The sequence below is a fragment of the Bufo bufo genome, chromosome 9, assembly GCF_905171765.1.
Source record: "Bufo bufo chromosome 9, aBufBuf1.1, whole genome shotgun sequence".
NCBI classification, from domain to species: domain Eukaryota; kingdom Metazoa; phylum Chordata; class Amphibia; order Anura; family Bufonidae; genus Bufo; species Bufo bufo.
Window position 1 is genome coordinate 219,371,684 of NC_053397.1, and position 21,196 is coordinate 219,392,879.

The window sequence follows — 21,196 nt, forward strand, 5'->3', positions numbered from 1 at the left end:
TCCTCGGATCTGTCAGGACCTGGCAGGCTGTTCGGTCCTGTGGGTGCTTCATCTGTGGGGACAGCCCCTTCACAGGTGAAGAACAGCTGCTAATGGGACAAATCGATTCCCTAGTACAGATGTAGCCAACTTTAACTTGACTACATATTAAATGCACATTTGCAACAAAATTTTATTTGACTTCTACAACGGCTTTTGTTAAGTGTCGATTTACCGTTTGCTGTGACTGTGTATTTAACCCAGTTAGTGTCAAGTTAACATCTACCACATCTTTTTACCTTCAGCTAAACAAGTGTGTAGCCCAGTGTACACCAAACTGCAGCTCTCAAGCTGTTGCAAAACTACAACTCCCTTCATACCCTGTGGGCTATCAGGGCCTGGTGGGAGTTGTAGTTTGCAACAGTTTTGCAACAGCTATTGGCCAAGTGACCACTCTGCTGACAGGTCTGTCTCCCCCATACACACACATGTTCGGTTGTATTCAATGGAGAGAGGAGAAAGTCTTTACCAGACTCATTTGGCGGTGTCTTGTCTCCTGGGAGAACAAAAGGATCGAGCGAGAAAATTCATATAGTCGGGAGCTCCCCTTTTACATTAGGCTATTGGCTGAACCTGTGTGTAGGGGCTTTAGTGCAGATTATTCCTGGCAGTAAATCAGTCCCAATCATTGATAGACCTCCTCCGATCGGTCGCGTTGGAGGCCGCTATCGATAAGATGCATACATTTGATTAAAAAGAAAGAAGGAAAAAAAAACTCCCAGACAAGGCATTTTTAGCATTAGCAATTTTTTTTATTTTCCTTTTTTGTTGCATAGGAAATGCAGTATTCGTTTCCAGTAATTGTATTGTAATGTAAGAGTTGGTTGCACTAATGGCTGAGTACAAGAGTTAACTAATCCACACACCAGCTCAAAAAAAAAAAAAAAAAAAAACCTGCAGAGATTTAGTCGGAGAACAGTTCATACCCACAGTGATTCTCAACCAATTACATTGTTTTGTTTTTTTTGTATTTCACAGAACACAGTAAAAAATAAACTGATAAGAAGCATGAGTAAATACATGTCAGGAGAGGCACGGAGAGCCTGATTTATCAAACGACGAGCGTGTTACCGCAGGCACACTGAAGATCCGAAAAACACCCATTATGGGGCGATTAATTAAACACAAAGATAAGGGTTTAACATGGTCAAGAGCCAGCTCGGCTGCGGCGCGTTATTCAATGAAGAGCTCAGGATTGTGAGAAATGAAGAGATAAAATAAATGGGGGACAGGAGATTCCCACGGCTGCCGAATAGATCCCACCTAGTCAAGCAAACAAAAGACCAATTCCTCACGCAGTCCCCAGCCTGTAAGGATGCCCGTCTTCACCTGCTGTCTGCACCCTCGACTTATGCCAACAATGTATGGTTGTGTGATTCTGCAGAGAGCGCGGGACAAAGAACCCATTCAATGGACTATATGTGCGCACAGCTGAGGGGTCCACGATGTGCCATGTGTTGTGTCTGCGTGGCTTATGGTTATTATGTCGTCTATGGAGCTTGTTACATAAGCATCAAATCTAAAAATTGATGTTGCGATTGTTAAGAGCCTTACCGCAACTTACAAAGCCCCGGTGTGAGACCCTAAGCTGTGATGCACACATAGCCGCCTACAAAATTTTTAATTAGCGTCCATATTCTGCAATCCTGGGTGATGACATGAAGTATAAGGCTGGTGGAGACACTAATAAAAAAATATGCAAAAATTATATATATATTAAAAACATAGAAAATGGAGGAAACCAGCAACAGCTTTGACATCTATCACATCGTTAAAAAATAATAAATTTGCACAATAAATTATAGTTTTTTTAAATTATTAATTGCTTAAAAAAACAACTCTTTGTTCAGATAAAAGGTGCTAATTTCCCCCGTTTTTCATACGTTTTTAATTTCCCATAAAATAAAAAGCACGAAGCCCAACCAATTGTAAAAAATTGTTTTTGAATTCTTGACTTTAAATATATATTTTTTTAGAATATTGGTTAAATAATTTCCCATGTCATGCGAGATTTCATACATTTTATCGGTACTTTAATCTTTGAGAGCAGCTGTCCAGACAGGAAAGTTTCGGCACTTCAACGGTGACTCGAGAGAATTTTTTTTTTTTTTTGTGGAAGTGATAGTCGATCAAGGCCAGCTTGCACGGACAACAAAACTTATTAAAAGGACTCTGCTACATGCTATAAAATAGAAGGTGATCAAAAATCTGCAGACCCGAGGATTTCAGAACTTAAAATTGATGCTGTCCATTAACTTGACACAGAAAGGTTCACATTAACGTAGACATTATGAGGAAATGAGCTGTGAGATAACACATTTATTAATCACTCAGGGCATCCACCACCCAAATTTCAAACTGACTAAAATCCGAAAACTTTATGGTTCTCACTCGCTATAAGGGGGCAGCATAGAAGAACTGATCAGATAAAAAACAAACAATCACGTGTACTTGCATTGTGTAATTATACATAAGTTCATATATTTCATGAATCAGGCCCCACAGGTTGTACAGAATAAAGTAATTTGATCGAAAACACACACACAAAAAAAATTAAAATCAGGTACATACAGTATATATAGAACTTATGGAACCAATGGTCAATGTTTTTGTATAATTTTTTTTTTTTTGTTTCGGTCTGGTGTGGAGATGGGAAATTATTGGCTCACCATTTGTTTCAACCTAGAGAAATCAGGTTTGTGAAACGGAGTAACAACTTCCCCATAAGATGTCAATATTTGAAATGAATGAAATTAAAAAATAAAATAAAAAGAAATCAGAAGTAATACTGAATTTAATATGTTGATGTATACCTCCAAAATACTGAAAAACACCCAGAAAAAAACAAGGCTTAGAATTTGCATTCTTGGTGACATACAATAAATGATTAGGCAAAAAAAAATTATATAATAAACCTCAGGCTAAGATAAGAAGTATTTGTAAAATGACTAAGCAGTATGGGATCGCATGCATATTTATGGCATGGTTATTTCACATCAGAAGATTCTGACAGACAGCAAAAGGCTCACGGTGTAGAAATTTCTTTCTTTAGAAGAGCATATAATACAGGTTTCACAGGCACTACAATTCATTAATCAGATAGTTTGCTGGTTTTTATCATATAATTAATTCTGTCCTAAAGCTGGCATCTTCATAAGAATGACCTAAAAAGGCAAGGACTGAAAGTTAACGGAAAAAAAATAAAATAAAAAAAGTTGATCATATCTGTCTCAGGTAGGGTTAGTGCATAGTTTCCATGCAGAGAAAAACACTGCTATGCATTCACATGGATGAACAGAAGAGCTAGATTCAGCCTAAGTAACAGAGGCCTCAATCTGTTAGCCGGACCATCTTAGCACCATGTCGGGAATTTTTGGGATATTTCCAAAACCAGTGGCAGCGTGTAGATGGGCCATACACAGCAGTTCCTTTTGTTATCTGCACATTGGAAGAGTATTCATCCATGCTTGGATTGAAAAGAATTTGAAAAAACTAAAAGAAATGAAAAAAAATATACAAAAAAATATATATAAACAACCGGCCTGGAGCCACAAGCACTTAGTGGGTAGCCCTGGCAAAAAGTGTCCATGTTGTCCTACAGATTTCCATGCCACTGAACCTCTCGCCAATATAATCCTGCTGGAAATTTCTTTTTCACTATATTTGTTCTATGAAGGCTTTCAAACTCCCCCCTACCCCCAAAAATTTAAAAATCTACATTACCAGAGACACAATGCAAAGTACAATGTTGAGCAACTTTTTTTGTTAAAGTTATATAGGTATATATATATATATATTGCCACAAGGAAAGGAAACTATGAAGTCGAAGCTTTCGTGTTGCTCTTGATGAAAAAAAGAAAAAATGAACACTGTTACTAAGCAGATCTAAGAAATCTAAGAAAGTAAAAAAAACTGAATAAAAGCAAAGAACAAAGTGCCTTGGGATCTGCATATCGCTACCAGTTGATGATGGAGTGAATGGAGAAAGTCTTGTATATGTTTTTTTTTAGTTATGGGATGTGTAGCAGAATTAATTTAATCTTACAAAGAAAAGTAAAAAAAAAAAACATAAGAAAAGCAGCGCAATCTGGCTCGAGTGTGCAGCAACCTGGCCAATGAACTGGCTATATATCAGTCAATGGGGGAGAACTTTCTTCATTACCCTGTTGTTCTACAGAAAAAAGACCTCCTCTTACCTATTCCTGACCATGGACCTTATAACGGGAGTTTTTTTTTTTTTTTAACAAAGTGCATTTCAGAATAAGAGATCCTAGACAAATATCACGTTGTAATGGAAGAGTTGCAGAAACGTCCTATAGTGTAGTGTTATACTAATCACCGTTTATGATCCAAGGAGGGGAGGAGAAGGCGACGCTTAATTATAAGATGGAACTAACGAGAATGCAGTAGATGAGCCCAAAACATGTATGCCTTATGCTAGGGCCAAATTTACCTAATTTTATCCCATCTTGGATCGCATAAACTTGTATTACTTGAGAAGATAAGGGGAGGGTATACATTTTTAATAGGGCAAGTTAGTAAATTGGGCTGATGTATAAATTAATTTTATATCTTAGTATTATTTGATCAATTTAGTTTTAACAGTTAAAAAAAAAATAAACTTTAGCTAGAACAGTTCAAATTTTTTACAATAGTAGAGACTGGAAAGAAATGGATGTCGTCAATATACCTCATGTACTATGTAGAGTTTAAAATACTATTTGAACTGATTTTAAAACTTAGCAAAAAATATTTTAACTTATTTGGAAAAAATATTTAAAAATGTGTACAGCTGCTTTGTTGGATGCCCTGGAGATGTATTAAAATATTCATGTGACTAGATAGCTAGATAGACAAACAAATCAATCACTGACAAGGATAACATTTAATCTGTAAAATAAATGTAATTGTTTTGTTAAGTATTATTTTTTTTAAGGTAATGAATTAAAATTGTATCAGTTTTATTCATGTGCACCTTTGTGCTATTTTATAAGAAATTGCTAATATACGTTACAATTTTTGTGATATTCACACTGCATATATTGAGTTCATTAAATTGCACTTATTTTCGGACATTTTTATAGAACTCATGTATAATTACATTATTTCAAAAGGTAACAATCTATCATGCTGCACACCCAGCATTACTGCGCAGAAGTCAAATATTGAAATTTATTTAAAAAAAATTAATAAATTAAAGAAACCGATTTGAGCCTCTATGATTTCTTGTTGTGTTTCCGATATGGTGGCCGGATGAACCTAAGTGAACGTCATGAATTTGATACTTGACACATCCTTGACTGCCTATGCCATTGCCATGTCTTAAAGCCTTTAAAACATTTTCTGCCCTCTGAGAATGTCTTCAGAAATCCTCAACCTTCCAGTCAGACCTTAGTAGTGATCAAGCACTGCAGAATACAGCAATACCTGTAATGTCCATTTAAAATGGGTTTTTAGTGGCCCATACTTCTCAAGTATAGGAACAGGCTATACCAAGACGAGAAGAAACCAAATCATTTTGTATTTAAATACATACAAAAAGGAAACAGGTAAGTTTTAACTTAAATCCAGTCCCTGGAAGGAAAAAAAAAAATTAAAAAAATCCCACCGCCCTCCCCCACTCAAAATAAAAATTCTAAGAGCGTCGCCGTTATATTAAACAATCTGAAAAATCTGCAAAGCTAAATTGACAGAAAATTGTCCTCATTTAAACAACGTTACAAAAGTCCTGCGTTATAAAATAGGGTAGAATAAATCAGTGTACTCATTAAAACTATACAACATACAAAGGACATATCTGAGCAGGCAGTTTGCTCTCTTTGCAATTAGGTCTACGCAACACAATCAACAAAAGTCACCCAAAAGGAAAAAAAAAATAATACAACAACAACAACAACAAAAACCCTACAACTGCCCAGAGCTATTGCTTAGTTTGCATGTTATATAAAAGGGTGCATTTGTATTGTATGTACAACCAATTTACTGGTAACGCCTTGACTTATAGCAAGGTTCTGACAAAATGTTTGTCTAGGCTTTATTTCCCTTCACTGTGAAGCACTGCAAGCTGCTGTTTTTTTTTAGTGCACATATGTCATAAGGTAATGCCCAGCTAAGTGCTATAGGAAAGGCAAAGGATGCTGGCTACAGAAAAATGGACACGATTCACTAACACTCACACAATACGAGACTACTCAACCACGTATCAGACAATCCAAAAAACATTTTATTCATTTTCTTTTTCTTAAATAGAGAGAACCGGTAAACAATTTTTCAGAAGTTGGAAGTTTTTGTTAGTTTTATTTTATTTTAAAAACGTGCATATAAAAAATGGGCATTAGAACCTCTTCTCTGTCGAACGTTGGGTTGATTGAAGTCTGCTAATAAAAATGGGGTGTGGGGGGGAAGGGAATTTTAAGGAAAGGAAGTCAGGTTTTTTTTTTTGTTTTTTTTTTAACTTTAAGGCTTGCTTGTGATAGGAACAGTTGTAACACACAAAAAAAAAAAAAAAGAAATAATAAAATTGCTCAAAGCAGGGTACCGCTTAGTGCTTCACAGTCTGACTGCTTCTCTAAGAGGCCCCTCCTGCATGTGCATTCGTAGTCACAAAAGATACAATGACTAAACGCCTAACACACTGCGTCAAGTACAGCACCAACTTTGGTCAAATAAAAAAAATTAAAATAAAAAAAATTCTAATAAATCTGCTAAGCTTTGACTACATGATAGAAGCAGGTATTGCATATTTTCATTGATCAGGGGAAACCCAAAATAAAATGATCATAAAGGAAGACTCTAAATAAATTGTCACAATGCAGCAAACATCTCCCCCCCCCCCCCCCTCCAAAATACTGATCTCCTACGCAAAAATAGCACAGACACTACAAGACTAAGCACACTACTCCTACTGGTGGGATATAACTAAAATATCTACCTACATGGTGAAGCCTTCAACGTCTGACGTAAAAGTCACATTTACAAGAAAAAATTAAAAATACCCCCCCCCCAAAAAAAAAAGTGTCTCCAAAACGCGTGACTGAGGAATTCTCTCCCCACTATCTATAGAGGAACATGTGCAACAATTTCACAAATAATCGCTATCCAGGGCAAGGCACATTGATATGGAATTTATTTCATATTCGTGCAAATTAACCTATCGGCTGCCGGAGAGACCTGTGATGTACTGCAAACAGCCGTCCCCAAGCCGTTCCCGCGCAGCCAAAAGTGTTAAGAGGAAAACAAAATGAGTATATAAAAACATAAAAAAGAAAAAAGATGAGGAGCAAAGTGTCTTCCCAAGAGTTTCATGGACTTGATTGTACAAGGACAGTAGCAAAAAGCCCTCCAATAGGACTGAACACACAGAGTTTAACTCCTTCACTGCCAAAAAGGAAGGGCACCAAGCCCTATTACAGCTGCAAGGGGGGAGAGGGTTAAAAAAAAAGGCAAGTGCCTGGAATAAGGATTAAAATGTCTTGTCTTAATGCACTCTAATTTATTCTACTTTAAGTATATAAAAATGAGATACTAACACTAAACATGCAGAGACGTTTTTTTTCCCCTCCTGACGGACACACCTGCCCCGCCAGAAGGTATATAATATATGTATAGTATAGGAAACCTCCTAAAGGTTGCATGCGAAGCAAAAGGGATATGCTCCGCTGTCTGGTAGAAAATAAATCATGTGTATTCTGTTTATTTTGATTTTCGACCTTTTTTTTTGTCCTTTTTCATCTTTATTTTTTAAGTACATAACATACATAAAGTCTATGATTCAATTTTCAGTTTTTAAATTTTTCATTCAGCAACTGCTGAAATCCCCCCCCCCCCCCACTAGATTAATCAGTGTTTATAGTCCAGAGAATGCAAGTGATGGAAATAAAAAAATAATAATAAAATAATAATAAAAAAAATGACATGGATAAAATCTGGACATTTTATAAAGATCCTGAGGCGCCTGACTAAATCCTACACTGGGAAATTTTGCGTTTTGTTATTTTTTTTGTTTGTCTGAATTGGCATTACCACTCGTAGTGACTTTAGCTTATAAAATGAAGATGCGTTATGATTCCACTTTTAGTTATGTGCTTTGATAAAAGAAAATGATTACGTAGCGTTTAATGTCGTTAACATATTGTGGTAAAAGCACCTTTATGTTTTATAATATATTTTTTTTTTAGATTTTCTTTTTTTAACTTTTAAGGGATACAAGTTTTAACAATAAAAAACATAAAAAGCAAAAATAGCTCCCCTTTCTTTTGCAAGGCTGTTTTTTTTTTTTTTTTACACCCATAATTTAGAGTCCCGGGGTGTTAGGACTTGAAAAAACAAAAATAGAATTTTCAACAATCTCTATCTTACAAAGATATTTACCTATCCAATGAAATTGCACTTTACTCAATCTGAACACGATTGTTTTGATTGGTTCCTGTCAGTTTCTGTCAAAACAGACCATCTTCCCCATTTCTGTGTTTCTGTGTCATTGTTGAAAATTTTTGTCTCAGAAAAGCTTATTTTTGTAAGTGCAGCATTTTTTCCTTACATGAATAATAAAAGTTCTGGACATTTTTTTCTTTTTCTTTTTCATTTTTTTTAACATTGCTCTGCAACTTGAATGAAACTTATATGTTAACAGCTTCCTCGTGGGCGGGTCATGGATGTGATAACTCCTTGAAAGAAAGCAGGGGCGGACGTTTTGTTGATATGTTAGTGAAAGCATCTTGTCGCAGTTGTGTCCTTCGATACAACTTCATCAGTTCCGCAGGGAGGGAAAGGGGGTCGTTAAATGACACAAAAAACAAAAGTGCAGTTTGTGATAACTGATGTTGCACATTTCATGTGTTTTAGCAAATCCTTTTTAGGTGATGTAGCACTCAAAATAGCTGAAAAAAGAAAAATATGGAGGCTCTGGACCACGAAAGGGTTGACTTCCATGTTTTCCGAAAGAACTGTAGTGTGGTCTTAAGTCATAGTAGCAGAAGGTTCTTATCACACGTCATTTTACATGTATATTTTGAGAGTGCTTTAAGTCTTTTGTGTTTTTAAAAAGGGAGGGGGGGGGGGTCTTTTCTTCCACAACTCCTCAAGAAGTTTCACAACCATGGACATACAGAAGGATCGGCTTTGCAGAAAATGCTGGGCTTCATGATGAATGTGTTTGACAGCAAGTCGGTAACGAAAAAACAAAAACAAAAAGAACCAAAAAGAAACATCGGACTAAGGCTACCCAGAACCACCTAATGTTTAACGCTACCAATGAAACACCTAAAATCCCATGATGCCCAGCTTTTCCCGGTCAGAACTTTCTTCAGACCCCCAAGGTGAGAAAGTAATCATAAAAAAGTAAGGGGAATAAGGCTGATTATAAAGGGCCATTGCCATGCGACCACATAAGATTCTTTTTGTCTTCTCAATCGACGTTGTTACACTGTTGACACAAGTCTTCCCCTTCCGTTGCAGCGAAGCCACTGTGCCGTGTTGTCATCATTTTCTTCCATGTTACAGAGATGGGAAGGGCCGGGTGGTCTGTCATGTGTGTGATAGAAATCTGCGGCCATTATCCCAGGTACCAGGACTGGAAAGACACAAAGAAAAACACAAAAAAATTAGATAAAGGGGCAATTTCTATATGACGGGTCAAAGTCAACTAGACAGTTTTTTTGTACCCAAGATGCTCCAAAAGTCAACAACTAAGGTCTGTATTACACCAACAGATTATCGGACAGATTTTCTGACGTTATCTCGTGACAAAAGGCAATGAAAACCATTGAAAATGTCAATTAACTTTCTTGCTATTGTTTACTTAATGTTTTAAGAATTCCTTTTAGCGCAGCTATATAGTGGCATGGAATATTAAAATAAAAATCACCAAAAATTAAAATAATATTTTTTTTCCATAAAAACATGATTTTCTGATGACCCATTTCCTTCTAGTCTAGGTCTTTTAGTCCATTATTGTGTCAGAACCAGGGTCTACCAGGGAATCCTTTGGTAACAGTTCCTGTTTTTTAAACCTGTCCAAAGTTTTTTTTTAGAAAGAACCAATCTTTTTGGTCTTACATGTTACATTTTTGCAATGTATAAATCTTAGAACATCCTGTATCTGCAGAGACAGATACATCCATGAGTTCAGAACCCCCCCCACCAAAAAAAAAATAGCACAGATTTGCTCCATACAGTGCACAGCCATTAAAGTAGCACTCCTACAACCTGTTAGAAAGATACATGATGTAAACTGCATTGAAGGAAATCTTCTTACCTGTATTTGTGAGTTATAACCTCCCTTCTGATCCTCAGCTGTGTCATGTGACCAGCACTCTGATTTCCATATCACACAGCACCTTATGTGTGGACAAGAAGCCAGTTTCTCTATGTATTCCTATGGGAGCCATAGGAATGAATACAGACGTAACTGATTTCCTGTCCTATGCCAGTTGGAGATCAGAGTGTTGTCACATGACACAGCTGAGGATGAGAAGAGAGGTTATAACTCCCAGATTACATCATGTACCTTTCTAACAGGTCAGAGAACAAGCAGTTTTTGTGGGAGTGCTACTTTAATAGGAAAGCAATATTTTTATATTAAAAAAATTGCATTTATATTTTCTAGATATTTTGTGATTAAAATTAATGGAAGCCGTAAAAGGTGTTTGCATTGCCATGCCGGTTATCCTTGACCTTGTGTCCTAATCAAAGGAGGCAAAGAAGTCTCCAGGATGGAGCTATTGAAACAACATACACAAGACTAAGGACTTATTCACAGGTCCATGATGACCTCTGTAACAAGATGTTCAGTGGTTCACCTGTGAAGATGTCCTTGAAGGATCTGTGTTTGGTCCCTTTTTTTGCCCTTTGTGTCTCATCATTATTTTAGGGACACTGCTGGGCTGAAAATTAGTTTTTTGAGAATCTTCTTGCAATGGTCCATGAAAATCACACACCAAATACGGATGGCATCTGCATTGTGTCTGTGGTTTTCATGGACCCATAGACTATAATGTACTGTATTTAAGACATCCATAACTACAAACAGTGTCACCCATGGCCCATGGAAAACCATTGATGCGAGACTACACACGTCGAAGTCAATGGATAGGTGAGTGGTCCACAGAGACCACGGACAGCACACGTCCGTGGTTCACTGACGTGTCAAAGAGGCCTAGCAGACAGGGACGGAAGTGTTGTAAATGACTTCGTGACCAGAAGAAAGCTCCATGACTAGAGCTGCAACTTCCCATATGGACTTATAGAATATAAGCTCTGAAGCACAAAGTGCTGCTCTAATGTGCACAAGCACATGATTTGGGTGCAGAAGTTTTCTACCGGTATTTTTCTTTCCCTATTTGAGATATGAGCAGACCCAATAGTTACAAAGGTTATTACAACATTTTCCGCTATATCAGTATTTACACTTTAAAGGGGTGGTCCATAATTATTATTCATTTTTTAATTCAAATGTGAATGTAATAAAATAAAAACCTCACCTGTTAAATCCCCCAAAGCTGCAGCGTCATTGCTGCAGTGGTCGTCACTGGCAATGATGTATTGTAAGCCCACATGACCACAGCAGCCAATCACTGGCCTCAAACTTACCGCAGACATGCAGGCTTCACCTCTGAGGTCAGTGACTGGCTGCAACAGTTAGGTGGGTTTTCAGCATGACACTGCTGCAGTGGGGGACCACCGTGGTGGCAGAGCTCTAGCAACGGGGATTTAACATGTAACTGATTATTATTATTATTATTATTTTATCCCTTCCCCTGTTCTTAGACATTTTTTAAAATCCTGGATAAGCCCTTTAAAATTTCAGATGTTCAAAGAAGGATACTGTAAGCAAAAGCGAGCGACTGTCCAAAAGGGGGTTCATAGGGAAGCGATGCAGTAAGGGAGGCGCGTAGACCCCTTAGCAAGTCTTGTCTGGTTGTACTCGAGCAACCATATAATGGACACCACTTCCATCCGCCAAAATTGCAAATACTGCCTATGTGCTTACGGCAGCTATAGCTCCAGACATATCTGCTGGTCGAAAGATTACAGATAACGTTATGGTTCTCGGATAAAGTCTCCAACATGCCCAAAACCCATGCAGGACCAAGACCTAGTGTTCACCCCAAGACTGGGGACAGAGCCATCAAAACTGAGAGCATTAGGACCAATGCATCCAAATAAACCCTTTAGATGCTGAGTTACAGTGCTGCTACCTGCAGGTGGCACTAGAGAGACAGATTTAATTTCCATCTAGAGGAGAGCTAATTTGCATTTTTTTTCCCCATGGAGCATTGCCTATAAGACTGCATACCTCAGGAGGATCTCCTCAATGAAAACTAGTACACCCCCCAATCCCCAGAGGATATATGCAATAAGGTGCTAAGCATATTGAGAAAGACCTACACAGGATCCATTGACCTAAAAGTGAAAAAAAAAATAATAATAATTTAAAGAAAGGCCTCATTTATCATAATTGTGTAAAATTTAGCCTTGTTGCCCTCAGTGACCAATCACAGAGCAACAAGGACAAGGGCTTGAATTCTGATACAAATTGATACATTTTGTTAACCCCTTTTATGGAATATATCTATTATAAATAATATTTCCCCAAAATGTGAATTATTTTTTTTTTACATTATTTTCATTTCATTTATTTTATTATTTAATTTTCCAACAAAGTCTTAAAGCAGCTGGGACCTGCTATTCCTCCAACCTAAGGAACGCAGCATTACTCTAATAATACGAGCCTCCTATAACCGCGCCGTAATCCCACCAGCCAATTAGATCTGAGGTTTTTATGGTTTCTTTTCTGAAATACCAAAATCGGTGATTGGTTGCTGTGGGATACAGAACATTTCCATCCTGTAATTAGATTTAAAGAGGCTTCTTTCCCAGCGCAGTCAGTCAGTTCTTGGCTGGGGCAGCAGGCTCTTATTACAGACAATGCTTTTTCGGCTACCTTCTATAACCCACGTTCCAGAGCAGCTGTGCACATGGCTTATGAATGAACTTGCCATGTGTAAACAGCTGGTGCGTCGCCATTCTCTTGCATGGACCTAAAGCCGGGATTTACACAATTTGCAAACCCATAGCCAAAAATAAACTAAACTGCATTAAGCTTTTATTTTTTAACACAAAATGCACAAAAAAATAAAAAAAGTTTTCTTAGTTTTCAGCTTGAGTCTTGCAGACAAGGTTACCCCAGAGCAGATCTGTAATCCTTCACTGAAATAGGCATTATTGATTACTCTGGTCTATTGTTCCCATTTCAACTCCCCAAGTTCAAGTTCATCGTGGTGTTACATCATGTCTGGTTGTTAGGAGCAACCAGACAGAGCCAGACGTGACTATCATTAGCAAGAAAGTCTCAGCTCCCCTCCCACCGAACCTTCCCCTTTGCTCTGACGTTGCAAATCCACTGCAAACACATTGAAGTATTCATTCAGTGCAATTTATGACCTAAGTACCCCACACTCCAAAAATACTCCTGTGTGTTTAATTAATTGGTCCTTCCCCGGGACTTGGGAAAAGTTAAACAAAGAGCCAATTATGGCGTTTTTCACTTTGCACACTTATAATGGGCGGGAGAATGGGGAGGGGGTATTGCATGGGAACGAGAAAAGTGCAAGACCAAGTGAGGGTCTCCTTTAAAATTTCTCCTTCTTATTGACATTTTTTATGAAATACTTTGAGCTCCTCGAAGGAAATTGATGAGAGAGTGACGCCTATGGAGTTGGTATTCTGTAACACAAATCAACTTCATGACATGCCTAGATTTAAATGCTAACCACACGCTCCGAGAGTTACTTTAAAGGTTAGTTTTTAATCAATAGAAGGTGCTGAGTCGGGAGTTTTATTTTAGCTGTGCAGCGCGGCTCTTGAGTCTTTGTCTGGTAATTCAGCTCTCAAACTTTCTTCCTCCCTCCTCCCCTTCGGTCTTGCAGTGCTTTGCAGATACAGCACACTTTCCAGTACAGGGAATGATAAGCTGCACTCTAGATTTATTTTGAGATTGGCAAAACTTAATCGCCGGAGCTGAAATTAAAGGGGTTTTCTGAGACCCACCAGGCCCCAAAAACCCACCTTAATTACTCATATATTGCCTGTAGTTAGTAGAAGGTTTGCAATATACTTACAGTCTCAAAGTTTCGTGGATCGGCCTCTCGGGACCCGGTGACATAATGCGCCGCTTCTGTAAATCCTGCTTCCGCCAACACCATGACCTTTAACTAGTTTCCAGCCTGGGTTATGGACAGGTCCTCACTTCCGCTGTAGATGTGACTAACTATTGCTCTCCTGGGCACAAGCTACTGAATCCTCCTCATCTGCGCATGCGCCAGGGAGAGGAGTAGTTCTGCATGAGTTACGTCCCATCCATAGCCCAAGCCGGTAAAGGATGTGATGTCAGCAGAAGCTTGATTATTTTAAAAGAGGTGAATCATATTACCTACCCACCCAAACTCAAAACAGTAAGTATATTGAAAAATTCTTCTACAGGAAAGCAATGGGTAATTGAGTTGAGTTTGTGGGTCCCCTTTAACCGCCAACGGATATATAGCAATTTGTTTATTATAGTAATGGGTTCTCTCAACTGTGAGAGTAATGCTATGAAAAAAAAATGGAGAAAGTAATATTCTCTTTTGTTACCAAACCACTCCCTCCCTGAAAATTTTTGGATTTGCAAAGTTAGACTTCTAAACCACGCACCCTGTCCACCTGCAGACCTTCAAAGCCTTTTGATTCTCCACAAATTCATGTGCTACTGGACCACAATACAGGCAAAGGGTTCAATGGGTTGTAAGAACTAAAGGAATTAAAATATGAATAAATTGTTGCGTTAAAACCCCCATGAAGGGTAAATCGCAACAACACGACAATAAGACAACCTGCCTGGTTGGGTTCTTGGATTGGTAGACTTACTGTGTCCAGAAGAGGCCTGGAATTAGGGCAATTTTATACTTCCCAACAGTTATGTTAGGACATTAAGGTATTAAGCCTGTACCAGGAACATCTCCAAACATCACACTTTTGGTAAGGGTTTCAATGAATCCCACCACTTTTGAAGTCCAGTTCACAGGGTAGTCCCACCAAAATTGGAACTGTTGGCAAATGTATAAATGTGCATAAAAAAGTTGGAAGTAGCACCTGAGACAGCAATATTATAAATGGCCTAAGGTAGGTCAGTGGTTTGTTACAGTTTTTTGCTTTGTGACTCATGAGTTTTAAAGTGTAACTGTCATTCTTTTTTTATTTGTGTAATTTTTAGGGGCAGTGATACTGACCATTTTTGTAATATACTTTAATTACTAAAATTGCACATTTCTATTAGAAAAATAGCTCTAAAGTGCCCCATTTTGAGCCTTAGCAACGCTCCTCTGTCTTCTGTTTACATAACACAGTCAGTGTTGAGCAAGTCTCCACAGTTATGTAAACAGAAGACAGGAGCATTGCTAAGGCTCAAAATGGGCAACTTTAGAGCTATTTTTCTAAGAAAAATGTGCAATTTCAGTAATGAAAGTATATTACAAAAATGGTCAGTATCACTGCCCCAATATATTACAAAAATAAAAAAAAGAATGAAAGTTACACTTTAAGCTATGCCCCAGGTGGCTGGATCCAGTGACCATAAATCTTCCAATACTTTGGCTACAGTATGGCTACTTTGTATCATTGATCCCAAGGGGTTGTAAGGCTTAGACTGGGTGTAAACATGAGATATCTGTTGACCAAGGACTTCTTTGACAAGCGCTCTCTCTACTGACCCTCCCACATACTCATGCACATTTGCCTCCAGGCAGAAGGGAGTAAGCCACTGCCAGAGTCCTCTGATGGTGGCATATTTCCCAAAGAGCAAAAGGATCAGGCATTTTGATATCTAACAGCCTGATCCATATTTCTTTCAACATCTGCCAATCAGAGGGGAGTCAAGAGGTCCCCAAAAATATTAGATGGCTGTTTCTTCCATTAAAATTGGCTGGTTTGGACAATATACATCTGATGTGGATGACCATCTTAAGACTACCTATTTTCAAATACCTTATTTAGGGCATAAGGACATTCATCAATTAGCCAAGTTGGAGCCTCTTCTCTCTCTGGAGGACTCAACACATTCATGCACTACATGTAGAAGTCCATTGATTCCAACGAGAACCATTTGATAGATGATTTGCAGGTGGTGCTGCAGGGGAATTGAACACTTGCGTCCAGGTACCCTTAAAGATTGTAGCTGATGGATGGGACCACCTGCTATTAGCACTTTTTTGGGATCCTTTGAACAAAAAGGGATTGTCAAAAGTAGACAAACCTCTTGACCTCATTGCACTATGGTAACATCTGAGGCGTCCAACTCTCCTTGGCTGGAATGCATTGCTGGACTGGTGCATTTTCCAGGCTGTTAGATGCGTTAGAATTATTTTTTCTTTACGTTTTTGCTTTTTAGATTTGGCCACTACTATCCTTCATGGATATCAGACCTGCAGGATTTCTGCATCACCAAGTGCCACGTTAACGCATTTCACAGCCAATTACTACACAAATTTAGTGTGACGTTAAAGAGTCTCCTGCCCTGTGTCTCGTCAACGACCATGACAAGTCCTGACAATTTGTTCCATTGTATCACCCCTAACTAAGAAGCGATCACCGCTCATCTGTCTTCAAGAATATTCCTCGTGTCCTCCTTTCATTCTTCAAGGAGAAACATCAGACAGAATTTTGCAGTCCGGTATGAGATCTTAGCTTCTCCTTTCTCCAGTCAAATGAAGGAGTAATCACATCAGATTGAAAAGTGCTGACTAAGGGTTTAATAAACTGCTCGCAGATGTGTGTCATCTCCAAGGTACTCGACTCATGTAATGCAAAGCAGCCCCACACAGAAGACGCGTATAAAATACCATTTAACCATTGCAAAGTGAACAGGGTTTTACTGTCCTCGGAGGAGCATTTTTTACACTACTTTTTCCTTCTTCCTTAATTTACTGCACCACGAAAGACGAAACACGGATGCGCCGGTGTCGGAGGACAGTAGTAAGACTTTATGAACCATAAACAATATACTCTCGGCTGCATTCTAAACAAGAAGTTCCTCTCATTGATATACCTGCTGATCTGTGACCGTCCCACCGTGATGGACGAATACATAGAAGCTTTTGACAATTTCATCTTTCACGACTAAACTGCAGACGTAGCATTTAGCGCATAATACCTTCTCCATTAACATAGTCGTCTATGTAGCGTATCCCAACCGAACAAAAAGATTCACCACAATCTAACGAAAGGCATTGAAACTACCTGGTCAAGGTCAGGTAGAATCAGTTCAGGATTTGGAAATTAGATTTCTTCTTGTTTGGTTGTAGGTTCTAGAAATGATGAGTTACTGGATACCGATAATTGGGTCTTTGCCAACACGATGACAAGACGACTGATGGAAATCATCTCTGTTGGACAGAACTCTTTGCGTTTGTGATAGCCAGTTGAGTTAGGGTACTTTTACACTAGCGTTTTTGTTTTCCGTTATTGAGTTCCGTCACAGGAGCTCAATACCGAAAATAAAAACTGATCAGTTTTATCCTAATGCATTCCGAATGGAGAGCAATCCATTCAGGATGCATCAGTTAAGTTCCTCCTACGTTTTCTCTCCGGCCAAAAATACTGATCACTTGCCGGAACGCCAGATCCGGCATTAATTTACATTGAAGTGTATTAGTGCCGGATCCGGCATTAAGTGTTCCGGCAAAATAGATTTGGCTTTCCGGTCTGCGCAGACCTTTAAAAATGCCAAAAAAAAAAATACCTGATCCGTTTTTCCAGATGACACCGGAGAGACCGATCCGGTATTTCAATGCATTTGTCAGACGGATCCACATCCAGATCTGTCTGACAAATGCCATCAGTTTGCGTCCGGATTGCCGGATCAGGAATCCTCTGCCGCAAGTGTGAAAGTACCCTTAATGTGGTGGACAACCTGGGATGTCAAGTCACTCAGGCTTACTTTCCCTGGTGTAGGGTTTACCAAGGGTGAACCTTCATGTTCATGAGGTTGTCCACATTAGACCATTGCTTTCCAAAGGCCTTGTCCTACTAGGGTATATATATAGGTAAGTAAATATAACATGGATATCCTATGGCTATCAAAGAACACCTTGCGGCATTTGACCACTAGATCTTGGGGGTTCCGGCAGTGAGACCCAACACAATATCCTCCCAACTTTTAAGGGATACTTGTTTTCTAGCTGCGGGCCCCACTTCTAGGCTGTTTTACAACCAGGCAGAAAATGAGTGAACGGTTGGTTCTCTCCATTGAACTTTACTGGAGTTCTGGAAAGAGCGGAGTAAGCTTTGCAGGGGTTTTCCAGACAAATAAAAAAAAAGGTTAAAATGGCACAAAAAATAAAAAAATAAAAACAAAAAGTATTGCTGCTCTTGTTTTGACATTTCCTGGTTCCCTGCTGTCCTCTGCTGCCTGATTTCTCTGGGCACACAGAATTTGTGACTACTCAGGCAATGAATGGCTAAGTGGTCAATTGTTGAAAGGAACCAGGAAGTACAGACCAGCGGGACCGGGACAGATTCTTTTTTTTTCTTTTGCCATGATGACCCTTTAAAAAAAATGGCTGGAAAACCCCTTTAAGCCATTTCCAGTATGCAATTCACAAAGTTTTGCAACAAGGTAACTCAAAAGTAAAAGCTACATTTGCAACTACAGTAGGAACTACTGCCATCCTTTGCTGCTCATGTTTTCCAGGGAGATGGGGCTATTCAGCACCATCTTGGTATGGCTGGACGTCTCAACCCTCTTCAGCATTTATCTACGTGATGCCCAAGATTTTTCTACGTGCAGGATGCTGGAGCGGATCCCCAGTAATTACGTGAGGTTAGACTGTAACACATTCTGCTTTTGTGATTCTCTCGCCTGTGGTTTTCCGCCGTAAACCAAAAGCAAAGGCCCAGGACGGTGTCACCTGTGCGAGATTTGCGAGCCAGCATTTTCTGCTTTTCAAATTACAAAGTTAAACAAAAGTCCTGAAGGGCAAAGTTTAACACTGAGGAAGGAGATTGTTAATGTGGAATCCAGAACAGGGTGTGACACTTGGCATACGTTTCCAAATCGAGGAGTTATTTGAGGACATGTAAATTCAGTTTAACACTTTGAGAGTCCGTGTCGATACACTTTGGATTAATCGGCAGGGAAACCTCGCCTGGTGCTCGCTTACAGCTAGCTAATATCCAATATCCATCGGGCCTCTAACACCAAATATTCTTTCCTTAGAAAAATGAGTGAAAGCTCCAGGATAAAAGCCAAGACGGGTCCACATGATGCAAACAAATCAGGGAGACAATTTTTATTTCACCTTGACCAAGCAAAGAATGCAGTCACTAGACACTTTCTGTAACTCCAATTCGTTTCAATGGAGAGTAGAGGTTGTCATTGGTGGAGGATGCGGGCACTGCTAACTGAGCAATTTTGTGGGACTATCCCTTTAAATATCCAATCTATAAAAGATAACTATTCAGATATAGCAGAGCTGTAATGCACAAATTCATTTCTCTACTAATCCTGCATGGTGTATTATCTGTAGCATCAGGAGATATAATTGCAATAACCCGATGTCTTCTCCTCTCTGGGCACAAGATATCACGACTGTTAGAAGGAACTGGCTGACCCGGACTCTCTACTAATTAATCCTTATCTACCGACCTGAGGGCACTTAAGAAGTGTGAAGATTAGACCTTGTAGTGGCCTAGGCTGGTGGCCAGGAGATAAGGGGTTATGGGCTAATGCCCAGGTGCTTTATATAGTAGTTAATCACTGTGACAGGCACAGAGCGGGCAGGAACCGATGGGCGATATACATATGAAATGCACTGATTTCTATGTTCCTGGCACCATAAGGGATAAACAAAAACTAATGTGCTGCTGAAGCCTGATAAATCCTCACCATATAGAACATAATATTCTTGGTCAGGGTGGAGTAATTCTGGTTGTTCATATCCCATATCATCTTCTATTGGGTCTTCCACCTCTGCTCCATCATTGTAGGTATCAGACATTGTCTTTTGCTGTTGGGACCAGTATGGGCCATTTGAAAATGTGAGGTAGAGACTTGTCTACTACCATTGTGCAAGCAAATCCCAACTCTCAAGCTAAAGATGGCCATAACCAGAAGATGAATGTACCTGAAATTACTGGGAAGAGGGGGGGGGGGGGGGGGGGGGGGGGGGGGGGGGGACAAATAATGTTTTTGGCAAACTTATTAACTCTGGTAAAGTTGATCCTGCTGAATAAAATGGTACTCCTTTTGTGAAAATCAGGTGCAGCGTTCCTGAGAAGAAAAAAAAAAGACCTTTACTCTTGATATAAATGAGGGCGTCAGTGTGCTTAGGTGTGGGGCCAGCACGAGACTGCTGAGGAGCTGGGGTACGCCTAGGAGCTAGGCCCCGCCCCTGCAGGGCAGTGAAGCAGTCTAAAAAGTATTTTTTTGGAAACTCCACAACTGATCTTCAGAAGCCAGGTATCATTTTACTCAGCAGGATCAGCTCTACCTGCTGGCACCCCTGATTTAAAGTGGTTGATCCTGGTGTCAGGTGCCCTTTAAGAAACTCTTTTCAGAATGAAAAACATGTCTGGTGGAGTCTTTACAGGTTTCCAACTGGGTTCCATCGTGTTCGACAACATGAGCAGTGACAGACTATGCACTTCTTGCCATCAAAAACACTGATAAATACCATATAAGCAGAATATAATATAAAGAAACAAGGGGTCTTCTCATAAGCCTATGCAATAGTTGGCAACACCTCAAATTGTTTTTCCTCTCCATTAAAAAAAATTAAATCTAAATAAAAAAATAAAAAATAAATTAGGGCAGATAGAGGGGACGAGACTCCCAATAGTACTTTAGATTTTTTTTTTTTTTAGGAAATGGCATAGTACACAGATCAGAGACTTTTTTATACTATAAAACCCCACTGTATACAAAGCACAGGAAAAAAAGTGAAAAAGAGAGGGGAGGGGGGGGTGTAAAAGCAGCTTAGTATGTGTTAACTCTGCTATTCTGTCGGCTTAAAGTGTATTTTATGCTTGATCAACAGTCCCCTTTTATTATGCTTTTCTTTCATTCATTCAGGACTTCAAAGAGAACACCAGCACAGTACCTGATCTTAAAGAGGAACTTGTGAGG

General features: G+C 39.1%; 1 protein-coding gene across 15 annotated transcripts in view; it reads right to left on the reverse strand.

The window, feature by feature from the left end:
• Positions 1-775: 775 nt before the first annotated feature.
• The window catches only part of NFIA (nuclear factor I A), a 284,426-nt gene continuing 264,005 nt past the window's right edge, over positions 776-21,196 (reverse strand). For 14 of the 15 annotated variants that reach the window (XM_040408390.1, XM_040408397.1, XM_040408396.1 and 11 more), the window contains one exon: positions 776-9,610. In XM_040408390.1, the coding sequence (XP_040264324.1) occupies positions 9,593-9,610 (18 nt within the window). In that variant the 3' untranslated portion in view covers positions 776-9,592. The remainder of the gene's footprint in view (positions 9,611-21,196) is intronic. The other variant, XR_005774321.1, reaches the window with a different exon arrangement.